The sequence below is a fragment of the Phalacrocorax carbo genome, chromosome 1 (genome assembly GCF_963921805.1).
Source record: "Phalacrocorax carbo chromosome 1, bPhaCar2.1, whole genome shotgun sequence".
Taxonomy (NCBI): Eukaryota; Metazoa; Chordata; class Aves; order Suliformes; family Phalacrocoracidae; genus Phalacrocorax; species Phalacrocorax carbo.
In genome coordinates, this window is record NC_087513.1 from 154575149 (window position 1) to 154600138 (window position 24990).

General features: G+C 37.5%; 1 protein-coding gene across 7 annotated transcripts; it reads right to left on the reverse strand.

Annotated features, from left to right (window-relative positions):
* Window positions 1-1385: 1385 nt before the first annotated feature.
* On the reverse strand, window positions 1386-19280 carry TNFSF13B (TNF superfamily member 13b). Of its 7 annotated transcripts, none has more exons than XM_064440504.1 (9): window positions 18941-19280; window positions 16131-16265; window positions 14789-14901; window positions 13172-13584; window positions 12970-13075; window positions 5410-5466; window positions 5004-5116; window positions 4757-4907; window positions 1386-3032 (listed from the first exon to the last, which is right to left on the reverse strand). In XM_064440504.1, exons 4-9 carry the CDS (start codon window positions 13496-13498, stop codon window positions 2920-2922), a joined length of 867 nt encoding a protein of 288 aa, XP_064296574.1. In that variant the 5' UTR covers window positions 13499-13584; window positions 14789-14901; window positions 16131-16265; window positions 18941-19280; the 3' UTR covers window positions 1386-2919. The 7 variants fall into 7 exon arrangements, with proteins under 7 accessions (XP_064296574.1, XP_064296561.1, XP_064296578.1 ...); XM_064440491.1 differs by having other exon boundaries at window positions 16053-16265; XM_064440508.1 differs by having other exon boundaries at window positions 14789-16265; window positions 18983-19280.
* Between the last annotated feature and the right edge of the window lie 5710 nt (window positions 19281-24990).

A 24990-nucleotide genomic window follows, 5' to 3' on the forward strand; every position in this document is an offset into this window, starting at 1 on the left:
TGTTAGCCTTAATTTCTGACAGCTCACTGTGGGCTTGTGCTTAGCCTGCTTTCCCTAGGAACCCTTGGCCCTTTTCCACAAAGCTGCTGCCTTTGCCTAACCTCTCTTATTTCCCAGGCTTTTAAGAGCCAGTCCATTTCATGCCCTTGCATTTCTCCCCACCTCACAAACAATCAAATCCTAGTTAGGGTTTCTCTGATTTCTGCAGTCCAGCTCCAAATATAGTTTGTTTCCCCCATCATCCCTAAGCTCTATGTTACCTGCAAACTCCATGAGATCCTTTCTACATCAAATATTTAGCTTTTCTCTTCCCTGTGTTTGCATCAACTTCCTTCTCAGTACTGCTTGGACTGACCTTGAAAAACAGCCTTAGATCTTACTGATGGTGGTAATCCATGAACTCATCCAAGAGAAAAAACCGCTGGGAATATTTTCCTCTCCCTTTTGAAAGTTCCGTAGAGACAGAATATGCTTAACATGAGGAAGCATAAAATCATAGAATCATAAAATTATTAAGGTTGGAAAAGACCTCTAGGATCATCAGGTCCAACCGTCAACCCAACACCACCCTGCCTTCTAAACCATGCCCTGAAGTGTCACATCTACACATTTTTTTAACACCTCCAGGGATGATGACTCCACCACTTCTCTGGGCAGCCTGGTCCAGTGCCTGACCACTCTTGCAATAAAGAGATTTTTCCTAATATTGAATCTAAACCTCCCCTGGACACAGCTTGAGGCCATTTCCACTTGTCCTATCACTTGTTACTTGGAAGAGACCAACACCCACCTCGCTACAACCTCCTTTCACGTAGTTGTAGAGAGAGATAAGGTCTCCCCTCAGCCTCCTTTTCACCAGACTAAACAACCCCAGTTCCCTGCTCTCCAGACTTGTCACCAGTTTCGTTGACCTTCTCTGGACATGCTCCAGCACCTCGATGTCCTTCTTGTAGTGAGGGGCCCAAAACTGCACACGGCACTTGAGGTGCAGGCTCACCTGTGCCGAGTGCAGGGGCACGATCACTGCCCTGCTCCTGCTGGCCACACTGTTCCTGATACAAGCCAGGATGCTGTTGGCCTTCTTGGCCACCCAGGCACACTGCTGGCTCATGTTCAGGTGGCTGTCAGCCAGCACCCCTAGTTCCTTCTCTGCCAGGCAGCTTTCCAGCCACTCTTCCCCAAGTCTATAGAGTTGCAAACTTGTTGTGACCCAAGTGCAGGACCTGGCACTTGGCCTTGTTAAACCCTCGGCCCATTGATCCAGCCTGTCCAGGTCTGTAATTCCTAGGTCCAAATCTCTTCTATTTATTATCTATCACCATGAGAATGCAATCAAATCAGCACAGCTTATAAAAACAGACAAGACTGCAATATACAAAGCATCTTTTCTTTACTAAATGAACTTCTATGACACAATTCTCAACCCCTAAAAATATTTTCAAATGAAGCACAGTTCATTACTGTGGGTTTTATTATTTTATCTATTTAGTAGCACTTCAGTACTTCTTCAAAGATCAGTGGAATAAGTATTCAATGTTTGTATTACAATAGCTCCTAGAAGTCTTGACCACACAATTACCTTGACCATGCAATACACATGGATTCTTGGGGTAAAAAACCAGATAAATCTTATCTACTGAACAAAGCAAACATCCAAAAGAAAAGAAAAAATGACATCTGTTTAGTCTTTCTACAGGTCTGATATTTTTGTAAGAGAGTTGTGCAATATATTCAAAACTGCAGAAGCAGCCTATAGTTAACATAAGGACTGAGCCCAGATTTCTGGGATATAAGTGTATTTTCTTAGTTGTATGGCTGGTTCCACGTTTACTGTATTTTTCTTTTTACTATATTGCATAGAATGGATCATAGCAAAAAGCAAGAGAAATACAAAAAAATGTGTATGCAGTAATATTTCCATTGGATAAACTATTCAAAAGAAGACAAAATTCTATGCCCAAATGCCAAAGGCTTATATATGTGTGTGTACATACTTTCATATATACACATATATGTACTATATATATATAAATCTATATATGACTGCAGAAATTACGAAGCCAGAAATCCAACTCTGCCTACTGTATTGTGTCTAATCTCACTGTGTTTCTTTCTATCCCTGCTTTGCTTATATAGAAGTATACACATATTCCTTGATGAGTAGCAATGCTTTGACGATTGAGCTGTTGAAGTATCTTACATGCCCCTTTTCCAGTGAAATTAATTCTAATTAGTAAATACTAATAGATTTTAGTAATTTGTATACCTTTTGTTCACAGGGAAGAAGCAAGCCAGTGGCTACTGTTCTATATATTTCTGAGGAATTTGTTTTCATTATCCCATATGCTTAGACTTTTTCCTTCCCCAAAATCTTGGTGTCAAAGAAAACAAACAAAAAAAAACCCTGAGAACCCACCCGAAGCCTCCATTTTGTGATGAGGAATCTACTGTTTGATGTTACTTCCCTGTACTTTATACTTCAAATATTTTATTGATGAAACAAATCAAATCTAAGAGGTCCTTTTGTTTTAGTTTTCCTTTTCAATTATGGATAATAATTTGATTGTCAATGGTCTTGTTTATGCCATAGTTTATGGGCAACTCCTTCTTTGCTTTGCCTTATGGATGAGAAATTGTTGCAAAGCCAAAAATCCATTGCTTTGCAGTTGTTATTTAGAGTCTTCCATTGTCTAAAATAAAGTGGCTTTCTGGTAGTCACATGATGGTTATATCTCACAAGTATGTCTGGTGTGTTTCCTGTTTTGGGTTTGCTTATTAAACTGAAGAAAAGTTCTCAGAAGCTGGTGGTGGATGGGGAGAGACTGAACTGGCAACTTTATTACAAGTCAATATTTTTTCTGACAAAGGCATAGGAAAACAAGAAAGCTGCATTAAGCATAATAACAGAAATGAAGGGCTTCAGAGCAGTCTAACTGCACCAAAAAAGGTACCATCTCCATCCAAGGATATTTTGGCCTTTCTCCGTGGTATTGTAAGTTGAAGTTCATCCCCTTCTTCTAATTTTGCAATGCCTGGCAAAAGATTTGGAAAAATGTTAAGTTAATATTTCAAATACGTTACTTTCATAAACGGTATTCAAAAAGTCATTACATGTGATCTTACAAACATAAGCATGGTTTCTTACTTGTGATGAGTGCTTTTTTATCTTTAGGCACAATCTTACAAATTGCAGCCTACTCAAAGCTGACGCTTAATGTCCTCTGTGCAGCTGGACCTACTTTCCACTCTGCACTCAGTGTATCACAGTTCACTTCAGCAAACGCTGCAAAAATTTGTCACAGCAGTGTACCCAGATTCCCCATGTTATGGTGATGTGACAGTCAAGGTCAGCATTGGGTATTGCGGGTCCTAGACCACTCCGTTCCCAGAATTCTGGAGGAGGTCTTATGAGCTTTACCAACAAAATGAAGTTACCAGACATCAGCTGATCCACTGCAACTGCAGAGCACAAAAGTCTGCTTCCTGCCAGCCGCACATCAGCTGATGTGATAACCGAAAGCGCCTCACTGTCAAGTCGCAGTCACTGAGCTGAGAGCACATCTGACATCTGCTGTGACGCATGTTCCGAAGCATGAGATACTGCAGTGACATTTGGTTTCCCAGGTGAAAGCAGAAGGGTGGGAATTTGGGAAGCAGGAACCATGAAGTGTCAGGATGGAGTAGACATGCTAGCTAAGAAAGGCGGGGAGTAATACACGGGTCAAATAAGAAAATAGATGAAATTGAGAGTGGTTATGGCCCCTGAATGTGCGGGTAGAAGGGCAGAAAATTAAAGAAAATGTTTTGACAGCCTCAGTTACCAGGAGGAAGTAGCTAATTTATTTTTATTTGGAAAAAAAAAATTAGCTTCCTTCCCCTCCCATTTGATTAGTGCCATTACTTGCCAACAGTCAACTCCACTCAATGTTGCCCACTTTTTTATAAGGTATTGGAAAAAAAGGGTAGTTTTTATTCACACAGATCTTTTTGGAAAGTAACAAAAGATAAAACCCTCAAATCCACCATTAAAGGGAAAAGGCAGACAGATAAGAGCTACCAAACAAGGTTTAATAGGCCTTGACAATAATTCCTTAAACGCTACTGCAGGAATATACATATATATTGAGCACTGAGCCTGCTGGACTTGCATTAAATATTTTAACTGATCTTTCCTGTGGTGTTTCTAATTTGTGCAGTCAGAAAGAGCTCCTGATAGGACTTAACTATTTTTCATCTAACCAAAGAGTAAAACTGAAGTAGCCATTATAAAGAGTAGAGAATTAAGCTGGTAAGAAATATATTTGGAAATTCCACAGTAAGGTATGCAAAAATCGGGTGGCTCAAATTCATATATGATGTTTTAAAGCAGAACATAGCTCCTAAATATTTTATTGGGATAACTAAATGTGGAATTCAACCCCTAATTTAAACTGAATTCTTCAGTAAGGACAGTATGTCCTTTTGTCTGCTTCAGGCATCTACGAACGGAAAGCACCGAAGTGTCTAACCACATTATATAGTCAACGGAGTGAGGGGAATTGTTCAGATCACCTAAGTCAGATGCGTGCCCTCCAACTGCCAATACTTTATATAAAACCATATTTCTTGAAAGTATTCTGAAATTTTGCAACTAACCAAATCCATGAATGCCGTCCATTTTCTTTAGAACTGCTACAATACTTAATCACCCCACACTACAGAGTCTATATGAAACAGTTTATTTGCAAACAAAGAAAAAGAAAACTTAGATAATTACCAGCAGTATAGCAAGAATTATTTGGATAAGACTGTGGCATATTTTGGATGCAACGAAACAATGTCACCAAGCTGAGATCATCACCAAACACATGAGCCTTCTTCCTCTGTATTAAGTGTCCCATAGCAAATGTTGTATCCGTATATAAAACCTACAGAATGAGAAGATGGAGACTTCAAACATATTGTATGGAAACATTAAAAATCCTTTAAAAAGTCAGATGCTGTAGTGAATTGAGCTTTCTCACCTGGCCATATATGAAAAAATATCCTGTTTCTTTGATCACTATTTTATTTCCTTGTTCTTCCAGAGCTGTTCCACGTTTAAAGCTCAGAAGCCAAGGGACAATGCTTGAATCATCTAAAAGAAAAAGCAATTTTGGGGCAATGAGAAAGAAAAGTTACTTTCTTCATTTTCATCTGCCAAAAATTAAAAAAGCTGACTTCTAGTCAAGACTTCCAGTCCCACTAGCTGGATTTCCCCACAGAGAAGAGGATATTTGCAAGAGCTGTTCAGATGCAGGAACCTCTTTTTTTTTTTAAAAAAAAGTAATTCAGTGACATAACTCAGATAATGCTTTGAAGTTAGATAAAATTGGTTGGAAGAGTTAATACATGGAATAGTTAGCTAAAAATCATGGAACATATTCTTACCTTTCTGTTGGATATCACTTTTGCTGTCAGCAATCAGTTGCAAGCAGGCCTGCAGCACTGCGAAGTGAAAGCATTTTGAGATCAAAGAAACACATATCAGTAATAGAATAGAGTAAGATTTTGAAACTACTAATAAAAAAAAGAAAGAACGACATGAAGAAAAATTTTCTTTCAATCTTACTGCTTATTTGAAAACATAATCTATTGATTTTAACACAGATCTTACTCAAACGTGCCAAAACAAAATTCATATCGCAACGTACTAGATAACTTTCAGAGATCATGCAGCTAAGCAGGAGGCCACAGGGAGCAGCACAAGTAATACTTGCTTGTTTTAATCTCTGGTCCTAATATAACTGAAAAATGTATCAGTAAGACAAATGAGCTACGAATCATCAGATCAGTTAGCCTTGTTCATTTTCTAAGCAGAACCTCAAAAAACCCCCAACCCTGCTATCTACCACAGATATCAGATTTTCTAATGATGTTTACTACGTTATTTAAAGAAACCAGTTTACAGTCATAGTTGCTGTAAAATATTAGTCATATATACTGGTTACACGGTACTTTCAAAATAAATCCTCAAAATCCATATATATACTTTCTATATGTTTTCAGATACCGAACCTATACTGAGACTAAGAGGGAAGATATAGAGATGACTGTTAACAAATTAATGCACACATAACAAATAGTTTAGTATCTGTCAAAACTTATGTGTTACTCAGAACTGTAGAGACTGGTGACACTAATGAGAAACTAGGAGTTTGATCAGAGAAAAATATGGCGGTATGTTAAAATATAGGCTCGCAAGTGAATCAAAGATCTTCTAAAAAATCTGCTAAGCATAAATGTCAGGGAACAGGATAAAATTCAAAGAGGATAGTTGCATTTGTTTACAGCAGATTTTAATTAAAAAATTTGGTTCTAGTGCTACTTTGCAGGTTGGAAAACAAAGTAGTATTATTTACTTTGGTGCTTTGACCAACTGGCAGCGGCCAAAGATTCAAGTGCGCATCTGGGAATGCTCCAATGTCACAATGATCACACAGCCTGTGAGCCCTACTTACTTTAGCAGGAATGCTATCCTGTAAGCTCTTGTCTCCTACATTAGAATGTGTCCTTGGGTTCTGTCAATACTCATCAACAGTGTGCCAAAATCTACAGATTTTCAAACCAAGAATTTAAAAGCATCTTAATTCCCTGCCTTCTTAAAGGAATAGAAAAACCAAGCTAACACAAAATTGAAAAAGTTGTTATACGTCAGTCATTTTTCTGGCACAACAGCAAACGACAAAGTTTTCTGAAAAAGAAGCTTCCAAATGAAATCAAAATGTGATTTTCTGGAGTCGCACAACAAAGCACATCAGGCAATTTATTTCACAAGGTATTCATTCACCGTCCTTTGGAGCAAAGTGCCTTCTTGGTGAATAGAATTTGCTGTTTCCCTAGTATTTCAGTAAGCTAAATCAAAATTTTCATTCCTGCTTTTAAAAGAACTCACTAGGGTGGCCACTGGATTTTCCACTAACCAAACAAGAGAGGATTTGTTATGATTCACACTAACCAGCTGCTATCCAGCTGGGTACCAATGAGTAGTGTTCACAAGCAGTGAAAGCTATGGCTACTTTAGCAACTCCTGTTCAATCTGTTCTACAAATTGCATTGACATTCTCGTAACTATCTTGATTCACAGACTGCAAGTCTGGATTTATGTTTCAGTTTAAGCATTGAAATACTAGTCATCATTGCTGAGAACTGCCACACAGTAATTAAAACCTGCAAGTTCAGTACAGTCTGAGATCTTTTCCACCTTTTTAAAACACATACCAACTCTCCATATTCTCTAAAAAACTCTCACTGTCCTCTTTTTTAGTGTATGCAGAGAGAAATGAGGCTCCACAGTATATAGTAGGCTTGCTTTTCGTGTCCAGATACGCATACAGCATGACAATAAAGGGAACAGAAATTAGCAGTGTCCATTTTACCTAAAGCCACAAAGGACAAATGATATCTAAAAATGTGTTTGAGGGATTGAACAACAACACGCTTCAAAAAAATGTTCAGATGCCAAGACTGACACATAACTTTTTCCAGTATATACAAGCACTTCACTTTGACCTCAGTGGAACTACATACATGCTTAAAATTAAATAATTCATTGAAACAAATTCAGAGTCAACAACACTGCTATTAAGGAGAAGATATGTATATTTTTGTGTATATTTGAGTATATTTTCTGGGTAAATTAATAGGGATTTTCAGTTAAAAGTTAACATTGTTAGGAAACATTAGCAATTCTATTCCAAGAAAGACCTTGAAGTACAATGTCAAGAATATATGCATTACAAAATATGGGTTGAATAGTTACTATCAGTACTGACCTGAACAAATCAAATGCTCTACCTGAATGCCCTTCAGCCCAGCGTAAATCAAACTTAAATTTCAGGATTGTAACCTGAAGTATTTTTGAATAATTAATAACGCAAGCAGAATACGGGGTTAGTAAAGTATGTCTTTAAAAATGTGCGAAAATATCTAGACTGAGTGTCATCATGAGGTCTAGCTGTATAAAACAGAGTGTGTCTAGAACAACAAAGTGTGTCCCACCCTCTCATGACTTCATATAACAGCTTTGCTTTGACAAGCATATTTTTCTTCTGATTTTGACCGCTCTGCAGGGTGTGGGTGGGGAGAAGAATATTTCAGAATCTGTCTTCTTCCATGAACAGAACAGTGAATTCTGAAGAAGTTAGTGACTCCAGATGCCTTTATAAACCACAGCCAGCACATGAAGGGATGTGTTCTCCACTGGTTGAGCAATGTAACCACAATATTTTTTTTAAAAAGCTAGCTTTTGCAGTGGGATAGGAACACAGCCTTCTGCATATCTGCATGATTTAAGACCTGATAATGGTAAAATCAAATTTGCCTTCCCATGCAAGTTTTTGTAGTATTTAACTTGCATAATGATTTTAATATTTTGCAATCTAACTTCATAACCCATCCAAACAAAATTTCAAGTTTGTTATCTGTGAATTCATGCAAAAATTTTTAAGTTTCAATATCTGAGGCCTGAGACATGCATCTCAATTCTTGCTGAAATAAAAGCAAGCAAAAACCCTGAACTTTAAAAAACAGACATCCATGTTTAGGTTCCTTCTTTGGTCTAGATCTGTTCTCTGTAGACTTCCTGAAACATCTTTAAACACTAGATAATTCAGTTTATAAGTTATATGCATGTTCTTGAAAAATTTGCAGTTGTTCTTCCCTTAACTTCTTTATTTCTCATCACAAGAAATCGTCTTGTACTTTTCGCCTGTGCGTTTTTATAGACTGGTTAATTTGGCGCTTTTTAATTAAGAAGTCTTTATATGGCATTAATCATGGATTAAATAAGTCCCTACATTAAAAGGGCTTGGTCATAGTTACAGATATGACTATGATCTAACAAAGATCTTTGAAGTACTGGTGGCATTATTCTGTCCTTAACAGAATAACCAGTAACATGTTACAATCAGAATAACAAGGAAATAATTTACTAAGAATTAAGAATATTTTATGTAGAGTTCTATTATACCGTATATAGCAGAAAAAATATTTTAAAAATTAGAGCCTATTTTGTATATTTTTGATTGCATAGTGTTCTGCATAATAAACAATGCTGATTCATTCATTCAGTAAGTGGAATTCTTCATGTGAAATTGCAAGCACTGAATCAAGTAATTTTCTAGCCTTTCGCATAAAAGGGCCTACTTCCTTTTGAGTTAGCCTGTTGTCAGCAGAATCAAAAAAGAATAACACATCTTTTCAAGAAGTAGGGGGTTTTTTTATTATTAAGAGAACTTTTATATTTCCCCTCTTCAAATAATAAAATAAGAAGTACTTTGGCTACTTGGAGAAGGAATTTTATATGTGCCATTTGTTTAGACTAGTAACAAAAGGTTGTTTCTTGATTCAAAGATCACTAAAGACAAGTTCCACTTGTAAAAGTTCTTGCTATCCCTCTGTCACAGAGATCTAAACCAGCAACATACAGAGTCAAAACACTTCTAACCGACAAATGTACCAATGTGCCTATAAGGCAATTACACCAAGCACAATGGCAAAATTCTCACAACGTATTCGCCATGCTTGCACGGCAATAGTTATTTCCCATGGACACACTGATATTGGGGTAGAACCTGGGAACCGCTAATAAAAAAATTGCCGAGTCATATGCCAGGCTCAGCTCCTTCCATACACGCCATCAGACTGGCTGAGATGGATAACCTCAATACACCAAAGTAAATACAGTCCGTGCTCCAATCTGATCACAGCAGGATGCTGCCGGAATTTAAGCTTACAGAAGACCTGATGCTCCCCTCCTTAGCTGGCCATGGGAATCAGAATTTCACAATAATGATTAGAACAAGGCACAGAGAGAGCATGTAAATGGAACTTGGCATTTGTACATTGAACTGGCTTAGGTAATGCAACCTATATCGTGTTCCTGGATTCACTAGATGCAGGCAAGGCAATCAGTAATTGTGGCCAGGGTATAAAAATCAGATGTTTTTGTTGTGTAGCCATTTCCTCTAAAGGCAAAACTTATAAAAAGAAAGACAAATAAGAAAAATTATATCTGTTCATATGTGTCCTGATATGACATTTGCCAGAAGTAGTTACATGATCTATCTGCCTGTATATTAATAATCTGTACCTTTCAAAATCACCCATTAACTCCTACTCATTGTATCAAGAACTCTGGTTCTGACTGTTAACTGTACAGCTGTATTTGGAATTGATGCTTGAAACCCATCTCTTCAACCTACTTAAACTGGAAATTGTCTCAAGACACAAAATGTGCATACGACTACTGATGACTAATAGTTCTATGCATGAGCACAGAAAAATGCATTCCCCACAAAAATATGACAAAACCAACATTGTGTTAGATCCATTTTCATTCAGTTGTCATTTTAATTAACATTCTAATTTGTAGTGACTTTTAGGCACACAACATCAAGCAAATAGGAATGCTTGATGGAAGAATAGAAATAGAAACATCATGCATACAGGAAAAAAAAAAAAAAAGGAAATTCCATATATTCAAGAAGGGCTGTGCTGGGCCTAAAAAGAATCATGGAGCACCCATTTTTGGAAATTAAAGTTTAAAAAGAAAACAGAACTGAACCACAACTTTGTTTATAAGTAAAATAATGGTTCTATGTTTTACTTCTGCTCTCTGATTAGAAGTAATTGTATATCAGTGACATTTTCAAGTATGCACTTTCTAAGGATTTGGCCCATGTTACGGTGAAATTGTGGGTCAACAATTAATTGTGAGGCCAGACTCTACCTTGAGACCTTGTTGAAGCAAACAGAAATAGCATAAGAACAAGGCACCTCACTCTTTACCCTAATTTATCGGCCATCATACCAGAACGAGTGCAGTGCATCTGCAGGACAACTTGGAGGCTGCCAGGATTCTGCTACCCAGAAATGGATGTGAGAAGATCAAAATGCAGGGCTAGTAATTTTGTGTACATGAACAAGTAACAGACGGGATTCAGCACCATGAACAACACCATGTTCTCTTATTTCACTCACTCTGCTGAAACAAAATTTCACATCGACTAGTAGGTTCATGGCCATCACTGAAGTCTGATCTGAGAAAATGTAATACCTTACTGAACATCTGAAAGATTTAATTTGTTGTAATTAGAGCAGGCAGAAAGGTAACCTTGTCTAACAGATGACCTTTTATATAAGTGCAAGATTTGTAATTTACTTTTTTTCTTTTTTAGATTAAAAAAATATGATGGTTATGTTAGAAAATGGTTTTGTCAAACTGTGTAGCTTTTCCCTTTTAAATTAATGTTCCTATTCTGTGCTTTCTATTATCCATCCTCAACAATTTTAAAGCCAGCTGTATCTTTGAAAAAAGGCTTACAGAGATAAGTAGCTTAATTAGAATTTCATGTGAAGAAAGATAAATAGGTGTAATCAGAGGTGGCTACCTGATGAGAAAAATCTTACGTCTGCCAGAAAGAAGCACAGCTGAGGAGCCCATAACCCTCCTGTCCCCATACACCCTCAAATAGCAATAAGAATAAAGATGAAAGCTACTGTGAAGGGGACTGAATAACATGCAGAGTATTGACGCCGTAATACTCATTTTAAAAAAGACATGCCTCCTTATTTTTGAAGATACTTGTACTTTAGGTATAACAGATCACTAGTTTTTATTTGGGAAATGCTAGAATGGGGAGAGTGGGGAAGCTTTAGTGACAGGAGACAAGCTACAAGAAAGACAGTTTAAGCAATTTTGTCCTCAGTCCTGTTTGTAAAATCACTCTTAGCTGAGACCCTGAACCAAAGATCACTAATGAAATAGAATAAATCCCACTTAAACATATGGATTTTGGGTGATGTCCTAAATGAATATTCTCTTTTGAGAGACTTGGAGGAAAGTAGAGTGATTATACTCTAGAACATAAATTTCATTTAGCTTGCTGAATCTTAAGTGAAATACATTTCACATTAAATAGTCAATCAAAAGTACATTTTAAACAAAGTGTGATTTAGTCTTCACCTACAAATTACTCTATTTTAATTTTGTCTATTAATAATTTAAGATATCTTTCATCAGTTAAAACAATCTAAAGTATCTGTAAGAAGGTTGAACTGATTTAGGGACTCAGGAACATGTTTAGTTGCTCTGTGCAATTAGAGTGTGTATGCAAATTGTTATAATAAAATTCTGTATTTCATCCTATCAGGCATCATTGTGTTTGGAAAGAGAAAAAGAAAAAAATGTAGGCATATTATCCCCAAAGGAAACAAATATATCCCGTTAATATTCCAACATTATAATACATATCAGAAGTCTTCTATGGAGCACAGTCTTCAGTGTTCCCTGGAGCACCTTTTTAAAAGGCCATGATAAAAAAGTCTTACTGGATAGGCACACCTTTGTTAATTTTGCTGATTATATTAATAGATTGTTTTAATGCAGAAATGACACTGAACTTCTGAATTCCTTGTAGTCTGCCTCTTTTGACAGGTACAAGCCAGCCTTTCTCTTTGAAAGCTCCTACTTCCCTAAAGTTAAGAAGCTTTCTTGCTACTTCTCTCTTTTAGGATGAGCAAGTTTTTCCAGCAAAATGACTTGGCATTTTTAATAATAGTTTTCCCTCCCTTATATTGATCAGAGAGAAACAAGTTAGGCATTACCCTGAACTGAGAATAATGGATTTAGAATTGAGCGATTTACAGTCTGAAGAATTTAAAATTGCCTTACTCAACTCTACTGCATCATCTAGAAATACCTCCATTACAAGAAGCAAAGTTCAACCTGCAGAGAGCATGGACTCCTGGTACCTTAAACAGTGTGGTGACCATTATGAGACTATACCTACAGTTAACACCATTCATTCATCAATAACTGTAAAAACCTTAACAGGTTCTGGGAGCACGGATCGGCTGACAGGAGAAGATACAAGCTGAGCACTGCTGCTTTTCTCAAGACAGTATCCAACTGTGGATTCCCAACCCACTCCACCGGGTGCTATTTACCTCTTTCTTCTGTATGGACAACAGACCTTCTCCCCCTGTTTCTGCTCCCGTTCCAGATTTCCTTTTGGAAGCTATCAGCTGGGCCAGGACCAGGAGGCCTGTTCTCCTAACAGGGAGAAGTGAGTCAGTCATTTCTCTGCATCAGAAAGCAGCCTCACATTTGCTCATCCCCGGCAAGCCAAAACCCACCCCTCCAGCTTACCTGCCTGGCAACAGCTGCAGACACTTGCAGGAAGGAAGAAACAGGGGTACCCGCTTTATTTTCATCAGGGGATACGGGTGGCCGGTCTAGCGGAGACCTTGCCTGGACCCTGTAGATCAGCTCGCTGCGCAGAGTTTCTAATTCTGTTTTCAGGGTGATAACATAGTAAAGAGACACTGCAGCAAGACAAGAGGAGAGGAGCATTGCAAGCCACAGGAATGTGACAGAAAAAAGTCCCGTGGTGCCTGAAGCAGCACCGGGGGGGGCAGAGGGAGAGGAGGCGGTATCCTTCTGTTGGATGACGTGCACACAGTCCACGGATTTCATCGCTGCTCTTTCCTCACTAAAGCCAGAGGGAGAGTTCAGCTGTCCCCTTCCGAGGTGCAATCCATGTTACCAGTTGCTCTCTGAAACTAAGGGCATCCAGAATAAGTGAACAAAACGCCCAGATCATTTCCTGTCATATGAAGCCGTTGATAGAACCATTAAACTTAATCTACAGAGTGAACGCCTGAGGTTCGATCTCCTTTTAGTTTTCTTCTTTCTGTGTTGCATTTTGGAAATGAATACTTTCTCATAAGCTGCTTGCTCAACGTACCTTCCTCCTTTCACTTTCAACTATTTATTTATGTGGCAGCTTGCTATTACCGTTTCCCATTATCTTTAAATTTAGGCACAGCCAGTACCACTGGTAGTTTAGAGCCTTATCTAGAAGAGCAGAAACAATATAAAGTTTCCTGGCAGCATATCATCCAGTGCTACTTAAAAGACATACACATATGACGATGTGTTTGCCTCTGTGCCTGTGTAGGTATATAGATGTACTGTGTATATACATATCATATATGCATTAATGTGTATATATTCATATCTAAAGTGCCTACATGCCTACAGAGTGGACAACCTATCCAAACAAAAATTTCTGTGGTTTCCTAAACACAACAGTGACAAATATTCCCAGGTATGAGTAACAAATTACTGGTCTCTTAACTGTATGAAGTTGAAGATTCTGCAGTTCACTTCATCATACTAGCTTGAAAAGGGATGACTTATTATTAAACTTATCTAATAAATATAGTTTCTCTACAGAATTCAAGTACCTGGATTAATGCAAAAGAGGAGACAGAGAAGAGGGGAGAGGAAACTTGGGGTGGGGAGGATCTAGAAGGGGTGAAAACTGGAGGACTGGAAATTGTGAGAGGGGAAAATAAGAAGGGGGGGGGGGAAGGGCAGAGGGGTATAGAAGGAAAATAACATTTAGAGAATTAAAAAAAACCCCCAAACTAACAACCAAACCCCCAAAACTTTAAACATGCATACTGAAGTTTTTCAGCTGGATCCTGAGTGTTCAGTTTAAACTCATCTTTTTAAGATTTTACTAGTCCTTTCATCTTAAAACCCTGCATTAGGAATTCCTTTCTCCTCTGCAGCAGCAAGGGCACCTAAATATCCCAAACATGTTCATATCCTTTTGTATTGTCCTCTCACACAAAATTAAAGTTTTGCTCCTTTGTTAAGAGTTTCAGTGGTCTGGGACATGAAAAAAGATCAAAAAGCAACACAATTAGGTCTGAAGTCAACAGGATTAACCCCCACGAGGATCGGAACTTTTTTTACCATGTAAGTAAACTTTATCTTTGCAAGAGAGAACACTTTTACGGGTCTATCTGAATACTGTGCAATGAATCCTGATGGCAACACTTGTCAGAGTAGTTCAGATCAAGTTGATTCTGTTGGGAAGAAGAAAGAAGAAGGAGCAAAAATAAACAACTTCCGTAGCCTCTCCCACTTCTATTTCACTTCTATTTCTTAAGACTATGAGAAATTGAGGGTTATTATAAGCTTTATCATCTTCCGTTGTGATGCAAGATACTCCCTTACTTTGCCACCTCTAGCAACGACTCAATATCCTGCACAGCCAAGAAAATATTTTCCTAAATGCAGAGGAAAAGAAGTATACCATGTATCTTAACATGCCCCTACATGTATCTTAACATGCCCCTAGAAGGCATGTACATACTGTGAAAACAAGATACAGAAATCAGTGCAGGGTGGAATAAGAGCAGAATACCATACTGCTTCCGTACCCATTTTCAAGGTTAAGTTAAGGTGTAAAGGGGGCTGCATTCTGAGGGAAATTTCAGATGAAATAAGGTAGTTTTTTTGGAACAGAGTAAGCAATTATTAGAACCTTGAAATGCCTTGAAATGTCACTAGACATCAGAACATTACAAGCCTAGTACTGACTGTGTTCCAAAAATAAAATGACAATTGGAAAATAATTAAATAATAATTTAAAAATAATATGATGGTTGGAAAGTAATTAAAAAGTGAAACCAAGTGAGAGAATGAAAGTTATAACTAGCTATCCAGGAATACTGAGAAACAATTGGTCAGTGAGGTTTCTGCAGTCATTAACACATAAGAAAATAACAGACAGGTATATAATTAGCATCAGTCTAGTCACTTCTAGAGAAAATAGGCTGTTCCCAGCCTCCACAACTTCTTTAAATGGGGTCATTATTTGGGCTGACAAAATAATTCTGGTGACACAGAGGACTTCTGTCAGACAACTGGCTTTGTCTTACTTATCATTTGGATAAATCAGAATTTCAAAGGGGAAATGAGGAAAATCAGAAGAGCCCACACATGGCAAATTGTTAAATTCAACAGGTATTTCTAGTTGAGTATCAAAGGGATCACTCTGTTTGCAACCTTGTGTTGTTCTGTAGCTTCATAAGCAGTTAAGTGGTTTGAAAGAAAATATGATTTTAGACAACTTTTGTGATGACAAAAACATAGTGGAACAATAAATGACCGTGAGATCAATCATGCAAAACAACATGAATTCACTAGAAATATACTTAGTTGAACAACTTACATTTTAACACAATCAAACAAAGCTTCAGTAAATTGCAGACTACTAATGGCATTAAAGTAAAAACTTAGAAAAAATTACTTAAACGAACGAACAAACAAAACCCCCCATGCTAGTTGCAGCGCCTAGAGCGTGGAGCCGGTGCCTTGACGCTTGCCACTGTCTTGTCATAACATACTGTCCTCTTGTTGGCAGAGTTGCAAAGTAGTCCTTAACCTGCTTAAAGCAAAGTCAATAAGATTAACACACGTGCAGTTTCTTCTGCATTTTAAACTAAGGTATGACAAACAAGGACTATGGAGTGCTCAGATTAGCCTTCCTTAGGAACTTGGGAGGGTTTTGACTCCAGCTGAACATGAGCTATCAGTGGAACATTCTTGTTGAAACAGAAATGTAATATTTGGATATATATGCTGGAGCAAAATATTTAGCAAAAATAAAAAGTAGCAGTCATCATGCTTTTATATCAACAAACCTGTTTGCATAGAGTTATGACTGCTGAAACCAAGCAGCGAAAAGGGTTCGGAACAAAAACTCAGAATGAATATGAGAGGCTTGAATAACTCATCACGGAAAGGGTATTCAGTTTGTGGTTAGCAGCCTGCTTCTACTGGCCAGCTTCCCTGAAAACGCTTTGGCAAAAGTTTGTACTGTGTTAACTGTTTTTGGCTGAAGACACACACGCTACGTTACACAAGGACGCAGTAAAACCTTAGGGCAACAAGTGACCACCTCTAGCCCAGTTCAAAGCAGTGTTTTCCAAACTATTTCTACAAAAGAAAATTCCACTGCATTAAGCTGCAGAAACCTAGTCCTGGCCAACTAACTCTGGAAGGTAAATATAATATATAATATAATATAATATAATATAATATAATATAATATAATATAATATAATATAATATAATATAATATAATATAATATAATATAATATAATATAATATAATATAATATAATATAATATAATATAATATAATATAATATAATATAATATAATATAATATAATATAATATGAATCACCTTATAACAAAGGTATTCTGGAACTATGGTCCTATTTTGCCTGGACAGTACAGTTGATCCATGCACACGCAGTGAATCAAATGATTTAGTGCCTCCTTAACCCAAAGAATGAGCTATGTTGAACACTCAGATTGACTGACTAAGGGACCTCTTTAATTTAGCCAAAGAAAACTATTAAGAAATGCCTCGGCTAGTCTAAGAATTTTACTTAACCAAGTCTTTTACTTTTGGGAGAAAGAGCAAACTTTAGGTAAAACTCAAAATAATAATAAGAAAAAAAACCACATTACCACTGAAGACTCTTAATGGTGAGAACGTTTCAGCAGGTGAAATGGTGGATTCTTGAACAAAATCAAGGCTGGTTAAACCTTTCAAGATGTTACAGCAGAAACAAAGCCTGTAATTTCTGCAAGCAATTAACTTTTTTCATTTCCGTTATGCAGAGTATCAGATTAAATGATCAAGATGGGCCCTGCTAACCTGCAAATTTATAAAACACCATCACTACATCTGCGGGGAGCCAAGGCAGAGATAGTAAGCAATCACACAGGAAATTTGTGGTTGAACCAGAAACTGAACTCTTGATTTCCTGAAATCCAGTACCGTACTTTAACCACAAAAGCATCATCTTTGAGGGGGAGGAAAACCCCACAATGAAGTTTAACATACAAAAGAGAATGAGATGATTCGAATATGAAGACTTGGATAAAAAACCCAATTTACTGAAGAAACGTAAAAGTTTACTTAAAGACAAACATTCTGTTCTTAAAAAGGAGGTTGTGCGTGATGCTGCAACCCAGAGATCCAGGCAAATGTTGGTGGCCATACTAGAAGTATGCCTCCAGTGGCAAAGGTCCAACTCCACATACTTGTGAAGTGGCCGCAAAATGGAACTGGTCCCTGCAGTTATTAAAAAAGGAAGAGGCCACAGTAGCTTGCCTTACTACACAGTGCAGAACAGATAGAGCAGCAAAGAATAAACAAAGCTTCCATTTTAAACACACTTAATTTCAAGTCCTTTCTGAAGATGGGCAAAATGGATGGACTGTTTTAGGGGAGATGAGAATAAATCCTGCATAGCACTTTTCTGCTATTACAGATACCTGTATTAAGTGTTTTCAGAGATAGCTTTCAGACACAGTACACCTTCCCTTCAAGGACACTTAATTAGTTCTTTCAGCCATTAACTGCAATTCACACAGTAGCAAAACTCGGTAAGTTCCTATCTCACATGTGGATCCAAACCCCACTCTATCTGTGGGTACTGTGCTCCTGTGGTTGTGTATCTTACATCCTACTATCTTAAACTTTAGGAAGCTGTTGAATACCTTGCAAGTAAAGGATGTGTTATACAAAGGTAAAGCCTTATTTGATATACTACCTTGTTAAAAGGAAAAAAAAAATCCTATGAGATTTTTCTGAAGAAAAAAGGTATTCTTTTCCTTTTGCCTCCTAATTTCAAAATTGCCTAGGATAACACAAGTGTCTCTGCACATTTTAGGTATGCTATGCTTGATTTATTTCTTGCCTAAGGCTTCATTTCTCTAGGCATCTAGGCAATTTGGGTTCAAATCTGGCATGCATACTACACAAAGTAAACATAGAGCTGACTTACTTTTTACATGGTTATTACAGTGCTTTCAAAGAGAATACGAAATGGCACAGAAAGGAAAAGCAATTATGATAGGTGTCTCTCAAAGTATGCAGCAGAACCAACAAGAAATATAAAATAATTTTAAAATATGTAGAAAATATAAAAAGAGAACACAAAATTTATATACTACGGCAGGTTAACGCCAGCCTCCTCCCCTTCCCCTTCCCCTTCCCCCCCGCCCCCCCGCCCATGATGCTATAGCAATTCCTTCTTACTGCACAGGGAAAAAGGAGCTCTGTCATACAGCTGTGGCTCACTTCTCTTATAGTCTCACTGGCTTGGCTATCCAGCAACACGGAGTATTGCATCTCTCCACCTCTTCAACACTATGCAACTTGACCGGTTTTGCACAGATGGGCTAAAAATGCATTTGTATGGTAGCAAAAATAAACAAGGAGCCATGGCCCTTCATGTGGGAGTGGCCACGCTTCTGCTGCTACAGTCTGTGGACCTTTAATAGAGGGCACAGGACAGGAATCCAAGTACTTTCAAATCATAGCGTTATTTCTTCATATCTGTATCTAATTGCTACACTGCCCCTGAGTCCTCAAGGACAGAAAGGGAAGGGTTCTTTGCCTGACCTTTCCCTTTGAATTTTTGTAAATAATTAGCCCACACCAGACGTAAGCATAACGCAAAACAGCTGTAGAACTTCCTTTCTTTGTCTTCAGGCAGCAAAATCCGTTCCTTAGTTGCTCGTCAAAACTAGCGGCAACATCTCTCCAAACTTGGAATGTGAACATGCTCACTTTTTATATTAGCAACCTTGCAGTTTGGCATTATTCATCTCACTGCTTAAGATTGTTAACAATGCACCTCCAATAATCATGAGTGAAACCAGGTTCTGAAATACATTAAAACCAAGTCTGCTTTTAAGCTGTATTGCGTTTCAGAGAAAGAAAAATTGCTGTTTTTCAAGACATAGGGGTTATTCTGTCCCCAGGCAAGCTGGAAGCATAACAAATTAATCACATTAAGGTTTCCAAAACATTTTAAGAAAATATTCAGTGCATTCCTTATCTACTCACAGAGACAGAACTCTGCAACAAGCCTAAAACAAAGACCCTGAGTAGGGTCCAACAAAAGGCTGCAAGCATGTTCAATATCTTTGGAGCAAATAATTTTTGTTTACCTACCTATACTTGATCTTTTTATCAGGCAGCAAGTCTCCTGCTTTTGGTTAAGGTTTCATTTCTAGCATTTTAGTTTAGATGTTCATATACCCTTATGAACGTTTGCTATGATATAAGCAGCACTTGCACAGTCTGAGAGAAATTCAAATACTGTATTTTACCTTTGTCTATCTGATATGAAGGCCTATACATATCTACCAAGCAAATGAATATAAATTCCAGGACACAGTTTATGTTGCACTTCGTAGCCGAGCTGCTAATCAGTTTTCAAATAAGAAAAAAACAAATGCAAGACACGTATTCTTCAGAGTAGCACTGCGCAGTTAAGGTTTAGTGACATAGTTCACAGGACAGCAAACCGCTTTTCATTCCGGATGGGCAGTAGTTGCATGAAGTGCCCAAATCTGAATTGCTCCTTTATTTTCATTGCTTCCTTTTCAAGCTTTAGAAATATCTTTTTTTTTTTTTTTTTATTCATTCAGAATTAATAGGTATCTTGAATAAAATGTCAAAATATACCACCCACTCCCCAAGCACTGTTTCCTAGGTAGCGGGTTAAAATTGAATTATAAGCCTTGCAGTAATCCAGGAGAGAACACACATTTTGCAGCTTTAGAAAAGACAGCAGTAAATCCTTATTTTCTGGGTATTTCACATTAACCATGCAGGATGGGAGCAGAGGCTTAGTTATGCATTTCTCCATGAGAAAGTAGAAATTGCTTCAACCCGAGTATCGTACTGCAGCTATATGAATTCGCTATAAACCTGCTAGAGTGGCATTACAGCATTTAAAATTGGCATTTAAATTATTACCAGAAAAAGGTGGTAGAACTAGGTAGAAACACTTAAAATATTTCCTAAGTGATGTAACATTCAGTCCATCTCTCTGTCTCCTAGATAAGGGAGAGGTTTTGAAATGCAGGATGTGTTAGAAAGTGATGGAGAGCTACCACATATCAGTTTTACTTATTAACAGTTCCTGAAAGTGAGGATACATGGCAAAGCTTGTAAAGCAAAAATTTGTAATACAGTTTTCCCCTGCTGTAATAGCTTTCCACAAATGCCACATCCAACAATATGGATGTCTATTCCATGTGCTCTGGTTAGTAAGTAACTGAAAATGTTATCTTGAGGTTGATGAGTCACCACGCATACAAAAATACCCCTGTACACATGCTTGAAGACAGGCCACAAAGTAGAACAAGACATTAACAGCACTTTTAATGTATCAATTTATTGCATATGTCGGTACATAAAAATAGAAAAGTGTTTTGTAAAATTAATTTTATTGTAAAAACCAGGCTAGAATGAGAATGTAAAACTTTGCCACAATTTGCACATATACAGTAACATTTACGCTTTGTCTACAAAACTTAAGAATACTTTATAGGACATTTTTGCCTTAACTATATAATAAAGAAAAATCAAATAAACAGCTTGCATCACATGTCCAATGACTGTTTCTGAATTCAGAACACAAGTGCTATTTAGAATTTCAATATGCTATCTTTATTTACACTTCTGCGGGGTTCTACTCTAAATTATACAAGCAGGATGGCATCATAAATTATTCTTAATGGGATATATCAGGCCGATCCCACTACATGCAAGAGGCACTGGTTTTGTATTTGGCAGAAGTGCCCCTAGCAAAATCACCTGTCATTAACAAAAATAAAAACCTACTTCTCAGGAACTGAATTATGAAACACAAATGGAGGTATGTCTGCATCATTTTGCTCATAGAAGAGACCATACCTTGGACTCTCAATTTAGCCGTGCATTCTTCACTGTGAACATTCGACGTGACACAAATGATTAGAGATGCTGATATGCATATTTTTTATAAATACTTAATCCATCTGCCCTTCAACAGAGAGATTGTCCATAGCCTACCAAATGTATTTGTGCTCTATTTCTAATTTTACCTGAGAAATGGACATGAGGGCAGCTACTCCAGTTACCGTTTCTTCAGATGAAAGCACAGCTTATCTCTCCGCATTTCACAGTTCAGAAACAAATACTGGGAATGTAAACTTGGGTTAGCAGGATGCCTCAAGTATTTCTGCTAATTAAAACCACACACACACGTGTGCGCACGCAAGGTCTTATACTGGATGCTTCCTTACAAGGACTCTACTGCTACGGCAATTCCAGTTCAACTCCTGACACTGCCCCACCCTCTTTTTTTTTTTTGTAATTAAAGTTCCTCTTATAAAAGAGACAATTCATTTAATGTGCATATTTAAGCAAAGAGGCTTTCTTACGAACCTGTAAAAATAACTCAGCTTCCTCTCCCCCGAACTAGAAATTTGTATAGAGAGGACAAATACTTGGGAAATATCTCTAGACAAATTGAGAACTGTTAAGGGAAAACATATAATGGTTTTGAGTGGAATAAATGCAACAGTATCATAACACATCTTTTGGCAATTTAAAGCTATTATTACTAATACGTTGCTTGCAGTTCACTTTCTAGCAGCAAGTAACTGTAGGTTTCCATCACACAGACCATAAAATAAAAACAAGTCTTGACTTGTCAGAACAAGTTTCTTCCCCCTTCTCCCTCCCTTAAAAGATCGTATGCACCGCAGTGGAACATTTGCATAAAAAAAACCCATTTCCTTTCTATTTTCTTCCAGTGGATTTCATAGCCAATGCAATGAAAAATAGCATGACAACAGACATTCATTCACAAGAGTACGTGCCCAACGCATTAAGGGAGAAATAAAAACGTGCGTACATGGAAGATGGAAGAAACCCCGTTAAGTGTAAAGGATGCGCGTACAGCAGTTGTGTCTTCTCATACCCAACACCTGCAAAACCAGACAAAGCTTTACCTTTATGTCCTGCAGACAATATAGTGAAAAAATATGGCTTGATAATCATAAGTAATGTTTAAATACAAGTCCACTTTGAACAGCTCCAGATTGCTATAGTCCATGCCACACATTTGACGTAGCTGTCTGCGTGACCAAATAAAAGCATTTCACCTGTAGAGAAGTGCCTCATAATATTGGGGGTATTTGGGGTTTAGGTTTTTGTTTGTCTTTGATTGGCGGGAAGTGTTATTTTAGAAATAAACATTTTATGAAAATAATATCAACGGTATTTAATAGCAAATTATGACAACTTCTGAAACAATTATTGACTTTCTCTTCATTCTGTCTCCAAGTAATTTATTCTTTTGGTTTTATCAACTTGTTTTTAGAAAAGCAACATTTGCCCACTTAGTTTCTTTCTCTCCCTCCACCTTAATTCTGAAGCAATCTGAAGTAGCTGAAACAATCTATGCAAGCAGCTCACACTGCCATTTTAGAATATGCCAGGGAAAGGGAATGCTACGTCTATTAACTCCCTTCAGCTATATAAACACACACCCCCACCAGCCAAACTTCACCAACATACCTTCCCCACCCACCTCCCCCCCAAAAAGCCCACCACCACTGGAAGGCTGAGGATATAGTTTTGGTTTCACTCAGATTTCAATCTATGCTCTGTCTATAATGATGATTTTAGGTCTAAAGATCCAAAAAGCTCTACAGCTTTTTCAATCAACTGTAAGAAAACCTTAATAATAGTGCAACAAAAGATACTTACCAGAGAAAGCAGGAACTTCTGGTATGTATGTGTTTATTTAAAAATAAATAAAAATCACATTTAGGTAAAGATATATCACCCTATCTATAAATTGCTGACAACTATCACCCATGTGTACATAAGACCTGTAATTCCATGTAATAAACTTTAGGAGGCGTAACCATTAAGGCACCAGTTCAGGAAAGCAGTTTTATTCAACCAGAGAACTTAAGCACAAGCTTAAAATACCACTGTCCATCAGGCAACAGATTTTAAGTCTGTGCCGAGATGCTTTTCTGAATCAGGACAACATGGCAGAAAATTTTATTTAAAAATTTTAATCCAAAGGGCAATTATACAATTGTGTGGAAGATTTTCCACAGTTCGTTCTTACCATAAAAAAGATATTTTGAAGAGGTGAACTACCAGCTGCAGCAAATGAGAAATTAAGCCTGCAGCAGCGATTTAAACAGCCCCACACTCCAATACGGACTGAACCAACAGCGTGCAACTTTGATATGACTACCTAGCATAAGGACTCCTAAAAACAAACAAAGAAAAAGAACCCCAGCATTCACTCAGAATCACACTCTCAATTTAAGTAGAGCTGGCTCCGAAATGGTGATACTAGCTTCAAAAATCCCAGCAGAGCTAAAGAAAACTCACTTCTGCTGATGCTTTGGCTACTTCCACACAGTACAACAGAACTGCAAAGACTTTCTGCAAGCAAATGGGTGAAAGTGTTATAATAAATGTCATCTCTTTCAGACTAAGCTTAGGTCTGTCAAATTTAACACACTGCTCATTTTTATTATCCTCACTGTAACAGCTGTATAAATTAATCTCTAATCATGTGATCACTGGTAATTATTTGGATTTGTTTCTTTTGGCGATATAAATAAAGGGCACAGATATTTAACTACACCGGCTTAAAAAAATTGAACACAAATACATACTTTTACCTTGTACGACACTCCTTTCTATCACACCGCCCACTCTGCCTCAGGAAATCCCACCTCAACGCACAGCCAGCCTAATACCAACAAACAGTTTGCCTGTATGTTAGCGAGGAGAGCTTGGGGTGGAAAGGACCTTAGATCGCACTGCTCTCTTTGAAGGTTACTTCTATTTTCTATGAAGAAATTGCCTGGGCAAAGTCCTGAAGCCATGATTTTTAGGCACATACAACTTTCCGGGCACTATTATAATACAAATAGTAAAATGAGAACAGCAAAAGTGTCTTTTCCTCTTCAGATGCAGTTTGAAATATCTATGTATGCATAACCATAAAACCCAGTAATAACCCAGGATAGTATACTTGCAAGTATACTCTACCATTAGTGTTATTTTATATTATTTAGCACATCAAAGACTTCCCACCTTGCATAATATAAAATTTCAAGGAATAAAACACTAATCTCATGCATGGCACACTTTAAATAAACTCTAAAAGAAGCAACAGATCATTGTGCTAACCGTGACTGTCCAAAAAGTTCACACATACAGCAGTGAATACTGAAAAGCCTCCCATTGTTCTAAACTAATACGTTCTTCAC